We start from the raw sequence: 18,926 nt of genomic DNA, 5'->3' as shown, positions 1-18,926 counted from the left end.
ACTATGAACAGCTCCTTTGATTAATTTATATTTTATGGATCCATTTTATGGTTAATCAAAATAGATCCAACAAACGCAAATCAGATGAGGTGAATGGAGAGCTAAAACAAGAAAGTAATGCAGAAAATGAGGAGGAAGAAGAGGAGGAGGAGGAACTGCCTGGAGAAAAGGTATGCTTGCAACTTAGTTTTTTTCTATTTGGCATGGGCTGGCTAGAATGTTCAACTTAACCCATCTGACAGTTAAGAAGGTTTATGAAATTCTTTGAAAGTTTAGTTCTCCTATGCCTCCTCCCCAAAAGGCACCTGAATTGTACTGTGCAATTGATATCATTTGTGAGGGAGATTTTTATTGATGCTAACTAGATCTAGCTTCGGTGTGTGAGCTGCATCTTTCTCCAGTACAGGTAGTCTCAACTTACAACCATGATTGAGCCAAGAATTACAGTTGTAAGTTATTGCAGTTAAGTAGGTGATTATGTCACCATGCCAAATTTTACAAGCTTTTTGTGGTGGTCATCAAGTGAACAGGCAGTTATTATTATTATTTATTATTTATTATTATTTATTAGATTTTTATACCGCCCCCTCTCCCAAAGGACTCGGGGCGGTGAACAGCCAAAATTAAAAAACATACAATATAAACATTAAAAATACGTTTAAAACAGAATTAAATCCAAAATGGCTCCCCAATTTAAAACGCCTTACCCATGCCCCTATAAATAAGACGAATTTAAAATTTAAAAATTTAAAATTCCCACATTTAAAAAGGGGAAGATTTAGGCCAGGCCAGCTTGATAAAATAGAAAAGTCTTAAGCGCGCGGCGGAAGGTGCGCAGGTCCGGGATCCTACGTATCTCCGGGGGGAGCTCGTTCCAAATCGTAGGTGCCCCCACAGAGAAGGCTCTCCCCCTAGGGGCCGACAGCCGACATTGTTTGGCCGATGGCACCCGGAGGAGCCCCTCTCTATGGGAGCGTACTGGCCGGTGGGAGGCTATTGGTGGTAGCAGGCGGTCCCGTAAATAACCAGGTCCTAAGCCATGGAGCGCTTTAAAGGTGATAACCAAAACCTTGAAGCGCACTCGGAAGACCACCGGGAGCCAGTGCAGCTCGCGCAGGAGAGGTGTTAACATGGGAACTCCATGTCGCTCCCATCACCACCCGCGCGGCCGCACTCTGCGCCAGTTGGAGCCTCCGAGTGCACCTCAAGGGGAGCCCCATGTAGAGAGCGTTGCAGTAGTCCAGACGAGAAGTAACGAGGGCATGAGTGACTGTGTGTAGGGAGTCCCGATCTAGATAGGGCCGCAACTGGCGGATCAGGCGAACCTGATAAAAAATCCTCCCGGACACGGCCGTCACATGCTCTTCTAACGAGTTATTAAGCAAATGTGGTCGTTAAGTGAAACCTTTTATCCAATGGCCAGTTTTTTGCTGGAAACCGGAAGTAAATGTCAGAAACCAGCAAAAAGCCATTATGATTATGATCACGTGACATTGCAAATGGCCATAAAGATGAACTAGTTGCCAAATGCCAAATATGTAATGGCATGACCATGGGGGGAAGGAGTTGTACAGCTGCCATAACTTCAGAATTGGATCATAAATAACTTTTGGGGACTCTGTCATAACTTCAAGTGCTTGCTAAGTGAGGACTACTAGTAATTTTAAAAGTATAAAAACTTTTTACCCCTTTTTTTCCCCCCTCTCAAGGAACAAGATGAGAAAAGAATCAAAACCGAAGCCAAAGAAGGGTAAGTACTGTTAGCTGGACACTTAAAATCTAAAGTACTTTCCTTTCCACGGCTTAGTAGCAGTTACCTAAAACAGTGTCTCCAAAGACAAATAAGCTTAAAAGTGAGTTGCCTTTTTTACCGAGAGTGAATCATCAGGCAGAATTCAGTGTTAATTAAATGCAGCATCCATGGAAAAAGGGTCAGATGCAAATGGGGTCAGATATTTCTGATTTTTTTTAAGGCAGGCAGCATTTCAAATATTGCTTGTTCTGCATTCTGTGCCTTGGATTTCACTACCTTGGTGATCTCTAGGTTTATAAACTCACATTTCCTAGAACTGTTATTCCTGTTAGAAAGGAATTATTGGATTTTTAGGCTCAATCTCATTGAGATTCTTGATTACAAAGACTGCTGCATTTTCTCTTTTTCATATCAAGATGCAAGAAATATATAATTTTTGTATGTGATCACCCAGCAGTCATCTAGTCCCTGTCAGATCTATAATAACCTACTACAGGGCTGTACTGTTGTTGCAGAGCTACAGTTCTAAGCAAGCTTGGTCAGACTGGCATGGAGTGCTGGGTGTTTCATTTTAGTAACATCAGAAGGCCAACTTTAATCTTACATAATTTACTGAAGTATGAAGGAGACTTGGCTGCTCTGTTTTTGTAGCAGAGCCTTCTCCATTTGAATAGAGAGACGGAAAAGAATAATAAAAGCAGATCTTAACATTTTTTTAAAAAGTTTGGTAATCTTGACTGAGTAATAGTGGCCCTTTTTTATAATTAATTTTTTTTATTTGAGTGGTAGAAAGCAAGGGAAGAAATCATGGAGTTTACAAAGATTTTTAAAAATGGGAATGTTTTGTTTCCATCAGAACAGAAAAAGCTTCTTCATGTTTAATAAAAATACAGCATTTGTCCAGTGCTTTATTATGCAACTGCAGAGATTGAAAGTAATAATTATAAAACTGGAGCAGACACCAGTCTCCTCTGTTTCCATAATAGTGGACATTTACTACAATATAGCCAATTATCTACCTCCTTGGCAAACTTTGCTTTTAATGTGCTTATTTGTACAAAGAATTACTATGCAGGTGCATTTAGATTTATATTCCTCCTTTTGATAATAGGATTCTAGTAAGCAATCTTGCAATAAAAGGCGCCACATTAATAATACCATAAATGTGCTACTGTTGGTTATTGGGATCCAAACACTTTACAAAATTATCAAATGTCTTAAACTTGTTACAATAGTCTGTAATATCCCTACTTCTGTCATTATGTGTGTCCCTTCTCCCCAGGTCTGAGATAAAAGAAGAAGTAAATCAGATTAAAACTGTGACTCCTGTTAAAGTAAGTAGATATTTTGTTTGTGCGGTTTTGTTTGTTTAATGAATAAAAAACATCATCTACACTATATTTGCTAAAATGAAGCTAAGTGTTGAAAGTAGTTTGGTGCAGATGAGCCCTTCCCTCTTGGGTGGCAAATCATATTGTGTATATGTACTCAATTTGGCTGAGAAATATGTTTTAATTAGCTGTGTCTGCCATTGTTTTGGTGAAAGCTAGTAAATATTACAGTGGCCAAATGTTCTAAAGCACTGCATATACATAATACATAAACTTTATGAGATATGGTCATCTCTAGCTACTGACAATTCAGAATCAGAGTATTTGAATAAGAAGAGAAGAAAGGTAACAATCAACTGCATGGTAAGTGGCTGTAGATAATCCTGCTGCTATTTGGTAATGGTTGTTTTATTGTGTGCTTAGCAATGTTTCTTTGTAAATTACTCTGGAAATGTTTGGCATTACCTCCTGCCTGTCATGGGTAAACATTGAACTCTTTCCAACTTGATGCCTTTTAACACCTGCAATTCTTCAGCCAACATGAACACTGTAGTGCAATATATCTGGAAAGCACCAACTTGAAGAAACTTGAAATAATCTGCAGTTAATTGAAGCTAAACAATCACTTAAGTTATAAAGTGGTTTGTTTACATTAAGTGAAAGCCAGTGCATAAATTCAGCTATGGTGCTTATATACTATAGCTTGTGGCTTGCTAACCATCCATGGCTTTAAAAAGCTATAGTTTCACATAATATATAAATCTAGTATCATACATCAAAATGTTATATAGTTAGAGTTCCTGGAATGTAGCCTCTCTGAGCAGCAATATTTCTATGGACTCTGTAAGATTTTTGAATCTATGAAAGAATTATTACTTTTTTTAGTTTTATAAAAAAAAATACATTCTTGTGTTGGCTTTGTGGATGGGTATGCTTTTAAATACCATTGCCCTTTGCTTGCATAAAGTAATAATTACATACTATTTGAAAATAGCATTATCTTACTATAAAATATCCAGGTTCGTGGTTACGTAAATTCAGTATTCTAGCTATGTACTTTTTCTAGGACATTTTACATAAGGCTCCTTTCAGAATGCTAGTATCGCATCTCTAATTCACTTCCTCACGAGCTTTTCAATTCAACATGAGAAGTTTTTGTAAAATGGTAAACTTCTTTATTTATAAAAGAAGCTCACGGCGGCATAGGAATTTGAAAAGCTGTTTGATTTTACTGTCTTTTTTCTATCCTGCTTCCCCCAAAATAAGACATCCCCTGATAATAAACCCAATTGGGCTCTTGAGTGCATGGCAATAAGGCCATGCACTTATTTCAGGGTTCTAAAAAATATAAGACAAGGTTTTATTTTCGGGGAAACACAGTATAAGTACCTACGGTCCACTTTAATTTGGAGATGACCAAACCAGAACAAGCTGGCAACTAAATGCATAAATACAGTCATTAAAGTCATCTTAGATTTCTTCATTAAAGCAAGTTTGGGAAACACCACATGTAGCCCTTCAGGTGAGAGCTGGAATGCCCTATATCTGCCATTGAATTTCAGCAGCATGCAAATACCCATCCCTGAATTAAGAACTGAAAAAGCAGAGTTTGTACATTCATGTAAACTGTAATACATTGATTCCATATTCCAATATATTGTTTTCAAAATTAGATTCAGAGATTCCTGAATTAATTACACATTTCTGATGTCCTTGGTTCTGGTCCAAGTGAAGTTTTTCTGTGATGCATTTTTCTTTCAGACGACCCCTCCCAAGTGCATGGAATGCAGGCAGTACTTGGATGACCCTGATCTGAAGTTCTTTCAGGGGGATCCAGATGATGCAGTAAGTCGGCCCACTTTTGCAGCTGAAAAACTTCCTCATTTGAACGTTGTCAGAGTGAAAACCAAATGTTCTTTACTCCTAGCTGGATGAACCAGAGATGTTGACAGATGAACGCTTGTCCATTTTTGATGCCAACGAAGATGGATTTGAAAGCTATGATGACCTGCCGCAGCACAAAGTAACATTTTTTAGGTAAAATTTCATTCTGATTCATTGTAAAGTGTAAATTGGAAGATGATCTGCTTTGGAGAGATTTTAAAATCTCATGAAGATTTTTCTCTTTCTTATGAAGTAGGCTTCTTCTACCCACAAGTTTGGGTTTTTTAATAGTAATTTTATTAAAGATTACAATTCACAACAACAAAAACTAATGCAAACTTTAAAAAAAAAAGAATAAGAACAAAAGTTACAGAAAATAGAAAAAGGAAAGAAAAATAAAGAATATAGCAAAGAAAGAGAAAATAAATATATAGTGACTCTCTTCATCACAAACAAGTATAAACGATTTTAGTAAATTACCATCTTATCTTAGAATACAACAAATGATTTCTTCTTTCCATATCACATCTCTTATCTATAAACAAATCCATAAAACCTATTATTTCAAATCTTGATGTCAGCAAAAGTCATTAAGTGAAGTTGTTCGGTGCATTGATAATTTTGGTTGTCACTTCCCAGATTTACAACAACCTTTGTGAGGTGTAGTGATCAGGAATATGTACAGTATGTAGAGAAACGTGATTGGAATATATTCTTTCAATTTTTATCATATTGGAGGTTTGATATTCAGATCCTTTTGCCAGTGCTCTTGGACATCTGATTTAATAATCATGATATTTTTCTTGCGCAAACCCCAATGTGAATTTGGATGGATGAATTTGACCTAGGATATATTAATTTAAATTTGCTTAAATTAAGTTGAACTTTCCATTTGTTCTTCCTGTTACTATAGATGGATAATTCTAATCCTCAAGATTCCTTTTGGCCGTCCTTCTAAGCCCCTTCTAAGTGCTCAAAATTGTCTGCAGTTTTATTCTCCAAAATCATGTCCAAAAAACCAATTTCTTTTTTAATATTTGAGATTGTGAAATTTATACAATGGCACCTGCTCCATAAAAATAGCACAAACTTAAAAGTAATGCAGGAAATGTTTGTAGCCTGAAATTCCACTTGTGTTAGCAGTGGCAAATGACATTTTTCTGGGTGGTGTAAGACCTGGTTCCTCTGGTGGAAAGGACCTATCCTGCCAATACAAGGGCTGCATTCTTGGAACAAAGCCAGAGTTTATAGCCGAGTCTGGTCTCTGCTTAGCTGCCCAATGTATATTTTTCAAGCTGCTTAGGTTTGTTTTGGTGAAAGCAACAAAAGAGCTTGTAAATAAACAAACACACATAATATTCTGTCCTCATGGCCATCATTCACTTTCCCTAACTTACTCCACTGTGGCTTTAGTATCACCACTTCCTTTGAGTTTTTTCATTGCAAAAGAACAAATCTCTATGTGTATTGCCTTATTATATGGGAACTGTTCTATGTATATTACTCCTAGGCTTTAGGTTTGTATTTTTCTGTAATAAATAGCAAGTGTACAATTGATCAAAAAATCTACAACATCACATTCTCTTTTCAGTGTATATGATCGAAAAGGTCATCTATGTCCATTTGATACCGGTCTCATAGAAAGGAATATTGAACTCTACTTCAGTGGTGCTGTGAAGCCAATATATGATGATAACCCTTGCCTGGATGGTAAGAGAAATAGGGGCTTGCTTAGTGCAAGGTTAAGGAAATTTGAATCTTAGTTCTTTATCAGTGACCATAAAAATTACAGTGTGGTGGCAATTTTGCAACAGTTTTAGGAACCATGCTGCATAGTTAGATTGTGCACTTTTTGTCCTAAAAAAAGCAAAGACATAACAAGGTTATTTGCATACACAAAGTTGTATTTGGTGATACACATATATCTGATTTGATAAGTTATAAAAATTCAGAAATGTTACTAATATTCAAGAGACGTGGAATAAATATCAAAACAACAACAATAGTTGGGAAAACCATGGCGATGGGCTAAATCTCCTTTATATTTCTGTTACTGTTGTAGGTGGTGTCCGAGCCAAAAAAATGGGTCCCATCAACGCTTGGTGGATCACTGGTTTTGATGGAGGGGAGAAAGCTTTAATTGGCTTCACCACAGGTAAGGTCAAGTTGGCAGAGATTAATTCCCAGAAGTGTCAATTGTGTTTCTCTTACATGCTGGGTTCAGAGTGCATTAAGATGCAGTCAGGCAGACAAAATTGAATCTGGCTGAACCAAAACATTCTTTTATGCCCCAACACACATTCCACATTGATATCTGTTTAAATGCTATATATTAGAAGTCTCCTCAATTCACAATGATTTTGCCACACTGCATTTGTTTTATCCGATGAAGGTACAGTGCATGCTACCAGCTTGATATGTATGTTCTTTGAGAAAGGTACAAAGCAACTGATTGCAATCCATGGTTTTAAATAATAGGCTACGTTCCTAGTTGTGTGTACGTTCCCACCCAGGTTCCATTAACTGGACATGCATTTGCACTATGTTCTAGCCTTTGCAGATTACATCCTGATGGAACCCAGTGACGAATATGCCCCCATCTTTGCACTAATGCAAGAGAAGATTTACATGAGCAAAATAGTTGTTGAATTCTTGCAGAACAATCCTGATGTCAGCTATGAGGACTTGCTGAATAAGATAGAGGTTAGTCTGACTAAGCAGGGAAGCTCCATTTTTTTATGCAGTGTAAAAAAAATGCCAATATATTACTTGTTCTCAGAAGGCATAAACCAGGCTATGACATTATAGATACTATGCAACATTTGGCTTATCAGATTGTTGCTTCCCAAATGTAGAAAGAGAGACCTTGACAGAACTATGCAAGAACTGCTACCTGGGGGAAAAGGGCTAAAGGTTGATGTCAGCATCACTAGGTAAACCTATCTAGAAAATCAACACTATAGGAAAATTATAATTTATTGCAACAGCCTATAATAGCAGAATCCTACAAGTGTGATTGAGGTTTCTCATAATTATATACCAGTGAATAGGGGAAACATTTGCCTGAGCCACTTCCAGATATTATTTTGATTCCCATGACTTAAAGAATGTTTCAGCCTCAGATCATGGAATGCTGTGTCATCAATTAGGGAAAAAAGAGCATATGAATAGTATATGCTCCTTGTTTCAAAACTCTTGATATCCCATAAATCTGGAGTAGGGAGGTTGTTTCCCTTCAGATTTTGCTGAACAACAGCTTCCTGCAGCCTTGGCCCATGCTCTAAGGAGTGCTTGGAATATGATTTCAGTAATATTTGATAGGTCTTTGTTACCTAATAAACATTTACAAAAACTGTCTGGTGCAGTTGTTAAGGCACCAACTTAAGGCAAGAAACTAAAAGACAATAAATTCTAGTCCTGCACAAATCCAAATGGGTAACCTTGGGCCAGTCATTCTCTCTCAGCCTAGGAAAAATGAAAGGGCAAACCACTTCTTAAAATGTTATCAATAAAGCTACACGTCCAATCAGTCAAGAGTAGTCAAGATTGACTCAAAGGGACCAAAAATAATAATATACATCATAACAACTTGGGGTAGGTTTTTTTAATCAACTGAATTTTGCTACAATAGTAGTCTATTTCTAAAAGTTTACTTTCATTAAATAGTTGAAGATTCCATTGTGTTGCTAATTGAATTGGGCAGTTGCAAAATAGTATCAAGCTTATTTTTTCCTGATATACTGTAGTTTAAAAGCATAAGTATCTGGGGTCACAAAGTTACTGAATGCAAATATCCTGCTTTTTCTCTTAAGGAATTGAAGGCAGTATATAAGGCAGAGTTTCTGCTTATATCTTACAACATTCCTGTGTGTTGGACACACCTGAGGGGAAAAAACACCTGGGAAATGGGGATTTGAACCTGTGTTTCTTCAATCCTGGTTCAGTAATGCACCCCCTCCTTCCCAAGGCCTTTGAAGATCAGGAATCTTAGAAAATAGATGGAACCTCTGATGGTGGGGAGGTTGGTAGGAGGCAGCTCATATATGCCTTTCCTCCTGCAAAGCCTATCTGAAAACCATAGTTAGGCTCCTGTTTCTGATTTTCTTCAGACCACGGTTCCTCCTGCTGGATTGAACTTCAACCGTTTCACGGAAGATTCCCTTCTGCGACATGCCCAGTTTGTAGTGGAACAGGTGGAGAGCTACGATGAGGCTGGGGATAGTGATGAGCCTCCAGTCCTTATCACACCTTGCATGAGGGACCTGATTAAGCTGGCAGGAGTCACCTTGGGAAAAAGGTAGGAGGGCAATTGGGCTGTGTGTGGGTTTGCTGGCTCCAGGAAAATGTCTGTCTTGCAACAAAATACATTCTCTGCATTGGTCTGGCTTTAAGTGATGGCAAATTGTTTATCACAAACTGCAAGGTTTTACTGATAGTCTTACAACCATTATTAGTGACCATTCAAAGTTACAATGGCGCTGAAAAAAGTGACTTATGACTGTTTTTCACACAACCATTGCAGCATCTCCTGGTCATGTGAGCAAAATTCAGACGCTTGGCAACTGGCATTTATTTATGACGGTTGCAGTGTCCTGGGGGTCATGCGATCACCGTTTGCAATCTTTCTGACAAGCAAAGTCAATGGGGAAGCCAGATTCACTTAACAACCGTATTACTAACTTAGCAATTGCAGTGATTCACTTAACAACTGTGGCAAGAAAGGTGGTAAAATGGGGCAAAATTCGACAATTGTCTTGCTTGGCGATGCAATTTGGGGCTAAATTGTGGTTGTAAATTGAGGACCAGCTATATCACGCTGAAACAGTTTACGTAATTTATTCAAAACTAACTCTTGTACATTCAGAGCAAGAATTCTTTATGGCCAGGTAAAGATCCAGCTTCCCACTGATCAGCTGTATGGAAGGTGGGAAAATACTGGACAAACTGGACAATTTGAGGAAAATCCCTCTACCCCCCAACATTTTTGCCTTCCTATCCTCAAAATAGTAAAAAATGGTAAAAAATGTTTGAAATGATACGTGAAGTGGCCAACATGTATATTGGTCAACATCTGAAAATAGATCATGTCATGAAGTGAATTAATTTATGAAAAGCTTATCTCAGAAAAAACTTCAGTTTTCAGAAGTCTGCAAAGAGGATAAAGTGAAAAAAAGTATAGAAAGAAGAGTAGTAAAACTTGTAGTAGTATTAGTAGTGCTTTTGATTGAGGACAATGCAGTTTGAGCCAGCATTTTGTTAGGGAAAAATGCATAAATTGAATTTTGCTTCCTCCATTCCCTGTTTTTTCAAATACAGAAAATTATGGCTCTTTGTAGCTATTTTATACTCTAAAGGATAAATTCCAAAACATGTAATTTCCTTTCCTTTTCTCTATATTGATGGTTTCTTCTGTTTTCAGCAAAAACCTCTTGCCTGTCTGCTTCACCTAAGACATAGACAAAAATGAAGAGCCAGCTATAACTCCTTTTAGTGCAAAATTTGAAATCATTCAACCAATTTTCAGTCAATGAGTTTACAATTCTGTGCAAATAGTTTGTTTTACTTAATACTCCAAACTACTTTAACAAGCAAATTAGACTATATGTAGTGTTATAAAGTAACAGCGTGGTGATAAAAGATGCTAAAATGTAAAAATTGTTTATCGTATATTTTAATATTATTCTAAATGTACTTATTTTTAAGAAATAACTCCTTTTTCTCCTTGCTTCAAGGTTTCTAGAAATGTTGCATGTCCAGTGAAGACAGGGTCTTCCAACCATTTTGAAACAGTGTTTCTAGTGTTTCATTTTGTCCTGGTGCTCCCCAGTATACTGTATCCAGATAAATCTGGCAAGGACCTAATTCTTCCCTGTTGCTTCCTCTCTCCAGACGAGCTGCAAGGAGACAGGCTATCAGGCATCCCACCAAAATTGACAAAGATAAAGGGCCTACCAAGGCCACCACAACCAAGTTGGTCTATTTGATCTTTGACACTTTCTTCTCTGAACAAATTGAGAAGAATGAAAAAGAAGAAGACAAGGAGAATGCTGCAAAGCGGAGGCGCTGTGGAGTCTGTGAGGTAGGAGGATTAGGTGGAGGAGGCTGGCATTCAGATGAAAAAGTCTTTACGTCTTTTACTCCTTTCCGATCCCCCCCCTCTTTTTTTTTTTTTTTTTTTTTTTTTTGCCTATTAAGCATATTTACATTTTGGTATCAGATAATTTATTTTATATTTTACCACTGCATTCCTTCTAGCCAGAATATCCCAAAGTCTGCCAGCATTCAGTGGTAACGTTCACAATAGAGTCCACATATTTAGGTCATCTTTTCTGGAATTTTCCTTATATGTTGCGCGAATTTGAAGCATGATGGTTGGTTTGGATCGTGAGATTTTAGCCAGTCCTCAAAGCATACAGTAGTACTCATTCAATGACTGTTTCCATGTGAAGGAAGTTAGGCCATCTTCAGAACATTTCCTCCTTGATCCAGTTGCATGCTTTTTTTTTCTTTCTTTTTCCAGGTTTGCCAGCAGCCAGAGTGTGGTAAATGCAAAGCTTGCCAAGATATGATTAAGTTTGGAGGGAGTGGAAAGTCAAGACAAGCCTGCCTACATCGGAGGTAATTATTATTTTTATTTTCATGAGCCAATATTGAGGGCAGAGCAGCTGCTAGTTCCTCAGTTTAAGTGTTAGCAAGCAAGGGAAAGGCAGTCTGAGAAGCCTTCCATTAATTGGTTTACAAATAAGTTTGTTTCTGGACTTCATAGCTGTAGCTACTTTGAAGAAGACAGGTTCTGGAATTCTGACATCCCCACCCCAGAGAATCCTGTTTACATTGAATGATTGGAGCCGGTAGGGAAGCAGAATATATTCTGTTTCACCAGGCTCTTGGCAACAGATGGCTTATGAACATTTTTCCCACCTTCCAGACATTTATGACTACAAGACTCGAAATGGGAGCATTCCTTGCTCATCTAAAGTAGTGTTCCTCAACCGTGGCAACCTTAAAATGTGTGGACTTTAACTCCCAACCAGCAAACGTATAGAACTTGGGGCTCTTCTTTTGGGAGAGTAGAGGCTAAATTGCTGGGCTCTTTAGTTGCCAACTTCATATACATTTTTGTCTTAACTTCAGGTGTCCCAACCTAGCTGTAAAAGAAGCCGATGAGGATGAAGAAGTAGATGATAACATTCCTGAAATGCCCTCCCCAAAAAAGATGTTGCAAAGCAGGAAAAAAAAGCAAAACAAGAATCGAATTTCCTGGGTGGGAGACCTTATCAAGGTATGGTCTCTGTATGAGAAATAGCAATTAGAATTTAGTTCAACTTTGAGCTGTGCCTGGGGAAAGATCCTCTTCAGTTTCACAGCTGTTATCCCAGTTTTGTGTAAGTGGATAGAGAAGTAGACAACATGTATAGGGGGGCTGATAGTCCTAGGTAGTGATCCACATCGTTTGCAGTTGAGATCCAGTTTTTGCCTTTTTAAAAGGAGGAGGAGTGTTAAGGATATTGTTGTGTTACCAACCAGCAGAGTAAATGCACAGAGAAACAGTACTGAGAGCAATGAATACAATACATACAAACTGGTTTAACAAAGCTTTTACTTTGTAGTGAAAAAACAGTTGCATAGTCTTTTAGTCAATCCAAGACTTTAGCCATTCAAATCAGTCGGAAGTTACAGATATCTTCTTACTTACAGCAGTTGGTAATAAACAGCAATTCAACGCTGGTAACAAATCACGATGGTAGCATATCCATCCACGATGAGAACTCCTTCATACACAACAGTAACAGTTCCAATCAACAGTTCCAGTCAAGCAGCAAGTCAAGCAATGATGAGAGCAGGTCCAACAAAGACTATAGCTCGGCTTCCTTCTTATATACAGTTTACACTAGTAATTATCCACTTAAGATAAGTGAAGTCAGCAGTGCAATGACTCAACAGTACAATTATGATAATTGCAGTCAGCATTAGTCATTAGTCATTACAATGACTCAGCAGTACAATTACTCAGCATTACATTTAAAGTTACATAATACATTTAAAGTTATAGAACACATATATTGCCTGGACAACTTGTTAGATTTACACCATATCCTAACAAGGAGTAGCAGCAGGAGCAGTATTTCCATAAAGACTAGATGCCTGCTTCTATCACAAAAAAATTATCTGAGCGGTTCAGAAAAATGAAGGCCTTTACTTCTGATCAGATTTTTTTTTCATTTGTATGAATGAAATACCAAGGCAAACTCATAGTTCCTTTTCTGCTGAGATATAGTGATAGCGAGAGAGCAAATATGGCTGAAGTCTTACTGTGCTTTCTTTTTCCTGTTATCACTTTTGGTTTGTTGTTATCTGCAGAGCGATGGCAAGAAAGATTATTACCAGAAAGTATGCATTGATTCAGAGACACTGCAAATTGGTGATTGTGTTTCTGTGAGCCCTGATGACCCCACAAAGCCTCTATATCTTGCAAGGTATGTCTGCGTGGAGATAAATGCATGTGCTTCTGAACCAAGATGGACCTAAAGGCAAAGGCATTGAACCTGGGCTGATTTCAGACTTTTAGGGTTTTTTTTATAAAAGCTATCCAAAGATTGTGGTGCTTGTCTATAATTGGCGCAGAGGGGAGGCTGTAATCCTGCGTACCTGAAATGAAGCCCTAATGGGCACACTTACTTCTGAGGAAATACTGCATGCACAAATAAAGCATATTACATAGATTTAAAAAACCTTGTATGCTTGTATGTTTTGTATTATATTTCATTTCTTCATATGTCTTTCAAAGATATTACCTATACTGATCATTGCATTTTGCTTTTTGATAGTCAGAAAATGACTATCAAAATGACAATCAATGACAATCAGACATTGTGTAACTGATTGTATACATCATACTAAGCCATGGCTTCTTTAAACAGGGGGATGGAGACTTTGCAGAAGCTACTGTGACCTGGATTTATATACAGTATCACTCTTAAATCGAAATCAAATCAAATCTTATTGCAGCTTAGTACAATGGGCAGACCAGATTTCATATCTGAAACACTTGCAAAGAAGTGGTTGTGAAACTGAGCAGTAATCCAGAAAGCCCTATATTTCATGCCTCAATCCTAGACTCCCTGATGTAAACCCTCTTCTCTCAGCCTCAGCATATGGCAATCCCATATGCTGGTTTATGGGCCACAGTAGGTAAAAACAGCCCTGTCCTTATACAACTATCCAGAAAGAAGGATAGACAGTATGGTATGCCTCCCATGCACAAGCTTGGGTGGTAAGATTCGGAAAGCCTTGTACTCCCAAGCCTTAGTGGTCTTCCAAGTATTGCCAGCCAAACATTCTTCTGGAAAGGGTTGTATGATCTGATTCCCAAACAATGGGAAATCGTTCAAGTAAATTTTGACATTTGTATTCTGCTTGAATTAATGTCCTACCCCATCCCCTAGAATCACGGCCATGTGGGAAGACCCCAGCGCTGGACCAATGTTTCATGTTCACTGGTTTTGCCGTGGCACCGACACTGTATTGGGAGCAACATCTGACCCGCTGGAACTTTTCTTGGTGGACGAATGCGAAGATATGCAGCTGTCTTACATCCATGGCAAAGTCAATGTTCTTTATAAGGCTCCTCCAGAGAACTGGTCTTTGGAGGTATGTTGAATCATCTCACTACTTGGGCATCTATTTATTCACAGTGTTTAATTGTTAGGGTTATATCCCACCTTTCATACACCAGTTCAAAGTAGTATATAGAGCACACCCTTCTCCCTTTCCCCCCACCCCCCCAACAGTAAAAGAAGGATTGTCTTTCTGAGTTCGTGGTTTTTCTTTGTGTATGTGTGTGTTGTTTTTTTTTCTTTTATCAGTTATAGGGTGGATGGTGATGATGCTATGATAGCAGTGGAAGAAAGAGATTTCCCTTTTCCTTTTTATAAAATCACTTTGTGGGGATGATGGACAGAGTAAAGGAAGCATATGAAGGCTTTCTGGAGATTGCACTGTGTTTGATACCTGGGTGCTTAATTCTGGGAATGTGATTCAGGAGTTGTACTGATAAACTTCAGTGCAGGGTAGTGATGACGTTTCAGAGACTGAATCTTCCCTGGTCTGACTCAGTAGCAAGACACAGCCCAAGGAACTGACTGACCTCTTCCATACATCTCTTCTTCTTTAGCCTGGCTCCAGTCTTTTAAGGCAGAGCTTGGCAGGCTTCCTTTGCTTGCAACCCCTGACACCATAGCCATTGCAATTTGGACCCCTGCCCTTCTTATGGATGAGTACGGCTACTGACAGCAGTTACCTCTGCCCTTTTTTTAGCCCACAAATTGGCCTTATCCTGTGGCACTCTTCTGTGGAATTGCTGTCGGGATAAGTTCAAAGTGGATGCAAATGGGAGCTGATAGCTACAGTCAGTAAGAGATCAGAATACTTACAAGTCCTGGCAGAGGAATCAGGTACGAAGTGGATTTGGTGAGCTTTGCTGGACTGTGCACTGACTCTTGAGTTGCTCATTCTGATTCAATGCAGAAATCAATTAATTCTAATAAGGTAGTCTTTGACTTATGACTGGTTGCTTAGTGAGCATTCAAAGTTACAACAGAACACCCAAAAAAGTATGACCTGACTCTGATGATCCCCCACGCCCAGCAGTCGCATTCTGGGCTGCTCGGCAGCTGACTCACGTTTATAGCTGTTTGTGACATCCTTTGGTTATAGCAATTTACATTTTTGCTGAAAACCAGCATTCATTTCTGGTTTTCTGCAAAAATGCCCCATAGCAAACAATGGGTTTTTCTTAATGACTGTCACATTCATTTAAAGACAGCTGATTCATTTAATGAACATGGTTGATTCACTTAACAACCACAGCAACAACAAAAAAAAAGATTGTAAAATTGGGTGAATCACACAAGGCTCCAGACCTCTACCTCACTTCTGGAACTTTTCTCTTAACTGCGGTAGGTTCTGTGTCTAATAATTGAATAACCGGTATGAATTTTTTCTTCCTTTCTTCCTTTCTCCTCCTCCTGCCTCAAATATTCTCATAGGGAGGACTTGATGTGGAGATCAAAATAGTGGAAGATGATGGCAGGACCTATTTTTACCAAATGTGGTATGATCAAGAGTATGCTAGATTTGAGACTCCACCAAAGATCCAGCCCACAGAAGACAACAAACACAAGTTAGTACCCATGATCAAGTGGCATGGAGCCTGAAGATAAAGTAGAAAATCAATAAATGTACAGATTTCTACCTAATCCTAAATCTACTTGGGACTGTGTCTGCATTAGGCTCAACTCAAGAGTTGCAAAATAGTGTGCAGGCATTCAGTCTCAAGAACGGTTAATCTGATTACACTCAACTTTCTCCCAAAGATAGCAGGGATGAAGAAATGAGCATTTATATTTTTGAAAATATATACATAGTTCCATTCTTAAGCTCCTTGTGAAATGGATAACAAAAAAAAAGTAAAACACAGTTTTGTATGAGATTACTTGAAGTATTAGAAAGCAAAAAGAGCAATTGGCAGTAAATCAAGTAGCATTAACAAGAGATGAAGATATATAGATTTTAAAAATGCTCATGTACTGCATGATATCAGTTGGTGGTGGTGCTTTAGATCAGTGGTCCCCAACCTTTTTATCGCCGCGGCCCGCTGAGCGCGCGCAGGGGTGGGGGCACGGCCCAGGAGCTTTTGCGCACGGCCCATTGCGCACGGCCCAGGAGCCTTTGCGCTGCAGCGTTCATGTCCCCCGGCCGCTGCGCGGCCCGGTGCCAGGTACTCCACGGCCCGGCACCGGTCCGCGGACCGGGGGTTGGGGACCACTGCTTTAGATGCTTTGAATTGCTTGCATAGACTCAAATGCAGGGGAAGGGGAGAGGGTTGGGAGGTAGTGAGGTGATTTCATGATATTATAGTTTCCCCAATCCAAAACAGGCCTCTGCTTCTCTCCCAGGTTTTGCATGAGTTGCGCTCATTTGGATGAGGCAAGGCAGAAGGAGATCCCCAAAGTATCTGAGTCTCAGGAGGAATCAGAAGGAAAAATGTTCTACAGCATGGCAACAAAAAATGGGGTGCAGTACCGATTGGGAGACGGAGTTTTCCTTCTACCAGATGCCTTCCATTTCAGGTTGGTTTGTAAGTTGATTTCAGCTGGAACAAGAGGGGGGTTCGTTTTGGGAGGGCTGGGACACCAACTCAAGAAAAGGATCAGTGATGCCCAAAGAAACAAACACATTTTAAAATAGTGTATAATTTGGGGCTTACTAGTTCAAATATTATGTCATAAGGAGAGTTAAATTTATTTCATGAGAGAATTAAATTGATATTCACTTAAGGCTCCACTGTTGTAGCAGGATATATTTATCAGAGAAGTGTTAAGAGAATTTTCAGGTAAGCGGGGTGGATATAAGTTCAGTCAGTTGAATAGCAAACTGATGGGGCATTTCCATATTTTAAGTAATTCAAGAATGCAATTAGTCTGGTTAAAGAAGATGATAGAAGAATTGATTTACCAATCAACTGTCTTGGAAATCAGTTATCTGCCTCCAAATATATGCATAAATCATTTGAGTAGATGTCCATGGCCAGTTCACAGAATCTTTTCCTTTCTCATTTTTCCCTCTCACTAGCCTGAGGCTGACCAGCCCGACCAAACGTCAAAAGAAGGAAGCAGTGAATGAAGAGCTTTATCCTGAACATTACCGAAAATATTCTGAGTATATCAAAGGGAGCAACCAAGATGCACCTGAACCATACCGCATTGGCAGAATCAAGGCAATCTACTGCAACATCCGCAGCAGTGGCAGGCCCAACGAAGCTGAAATTAAACTGCAAGTGTACAAACTTTATAGGTAAGTGGTCATTAGAATCTTGTTGACACCTGAGTAGAAAATAATTTCCCGTTGGCCTCCTCGTGTCAAGAAGAGTACCAGAAAACAGAATGATAAACTTAAGTAGATGCATGATCCACACAGAACTGGGTTTCTGTATGCATATCACTAGATGGAATGATGTGTCAGTAACTCAGGGCGAAGACTTAGCAGCCTGGGCTCTATCTGTGGAGCTGAACTCTGTTGAATAAACCAAATGGGTCACAAAGCAGCTACAATGATTTGATGACCAGGGCAGACTAAAAACAGAATAAGTTAGCTCTGGGGTTTTCAAAATGTGTTTGAATTTGATGGGTTCCATGAGACTGAGGGCCAAAAAGAAAAAAAAGGTTCGCACAAACATGGTCAAGTGTATCTATAGGAATTTTCTAAGGTACAGTGGAACTAGCAAAGGTTTATTTATTTATTAAATTAAATCACCTTACATTCAGAAACCCTCTCCCATGTTTGTGTTCATGACATTGTTTTGCTTCATGTTCTGAGAATTTGGGTGTTGTTTTTTTTAACTAATAGCTTCCGTGGTTTCAAAAACTTAGGCAATACACTAGGTAGAATCTAAACAATTATAATAATAGGATATCTTATAAAAGAAAATATTACCAAGCATTTTCCCCCTCTTTCTCAGTTTGTCTCATTTCAGGAATTTTGAACTGGACTGGGAGAGAGTTTAGCTCTGCCTACCAAAGTCCTCCCTTTGATTCTAAGCAAACAATAGACTTATAGAATGAGCGTGCAATCTGAGGTCCCGGGTCTTCCGCCAACTTCCTTTTTTTTTTTAAGCCTCCAGAGCTAAGCAGTTACACTACCCCCCCCCCAAAAAAATGAGGTTGTAGTTTCCTGCCAGTTGGGTTAATGCATAGATATGTCCTAGAGCCGTGATGGCGAACCTATGGCACGTGTGCCACAGGTGGCACGCGGAGCCATATTAGTGGGCACGCCAGCTCAGCTCTGGGGCGCATGCGCGCGCCGGCCAGCTGATTTTTGGGCTTTCTGGGCCCACCAGAAGTAGGGAAACAGACTGTTTCCTGCTTCTGGAGGGCCTCGGGGCGGGGAAGGCCCATTTT

At 39.1% G+C, this 18,926-nt stretch overlaps 1 protein-coding gene across 1 annotated transcript in view; it reads left to right on the top strand.

Annotated features, from left to right (window-relative positions):
• The window catches only part of DNMT1 (DNA methyltransferase 1), a 43,801-nt gene that overhangs the window by 10,088 nt on the left and 14,787 nt on the right, over window positions 1-18,926 (top strand). Inside the window, exons 6-22 of the mRNA XM_070938196.1 lie at window positions 65-170; window positions 1,710-1,750; window positions 3,036-3,087; window positions 4,846-4,929; window positions 5,012-5,121; window positions 6,560-6,678; window positions 7,031-7,123; window positions 7,520-7,671; window positions 9,078-9,265; window positions 10,858-11,047; window positions 11,489-11,586; window positions 12,103-12,250; window positions 13,330-13,445; window positions 14,415-14,619; window positions 16,017-16,150; window positions 16,926-17,099; window positions 17,602-17,823. Coding sequence (XP_070794297.1) covers window positions 65-170; window positions 1,710-1,750; window positions 3,036-3,087; window positions 4,846-4,929; window positions 5,012-5,121; window positions 6,560-6,678; window positions 7,031-7,123; window positions 7,520-7,671; window positions 9,078-9,265; window positions 10,858-11,047; window positions 11,489-11,586; window positions 12,103-12,250; window positions 13,330-13,445; window positions 14,415-14,619; window positions 16,017-16,150; window positions 16,926-17,099; window positions 17,602-17,823 — 2,232 coding nt within the window. The remainder of the gene's footprint in view (window positions 1-64; window positions 171-1,709; window positions 1,751-3,035; window positions 3,088-4,845; window positions 4,930-5,011; window positions 5,122-6,559; window positions 6,679-7,030; window positions 7,124-7,519; window positions 7,672-9,077; window positions 9,266-10,857; window positions 11,048-11,488; window positions 11,587-12,102; window positions 12,251-13,329; window positions 13,446-14,414; window positions 14,620-16,016; window positions 16,151-16,925; window positions 17,100-17,601; window positions 17,824-18,926) is intronic.

This window comes from Pituophis catenifer, unplaced genomic scaffold (genome assembly GCF_029215685.1).
Source record: "Pituophis catenifer annectens isolate HBS135680 unplaced genomic scaffold, rPitCat1.0.hap2 SCAF_2, whole genome shotgun sequence".
Taxonomy (NCBI): Eukaryota; Metazoa; Chordata; class Lepidosauria; order Squamata; family Colubridae; genus Pituophis; species Pituophis catenifer.
This window is presented reverse-complemented; position numbering and strand designations above follow the sequence as displayed.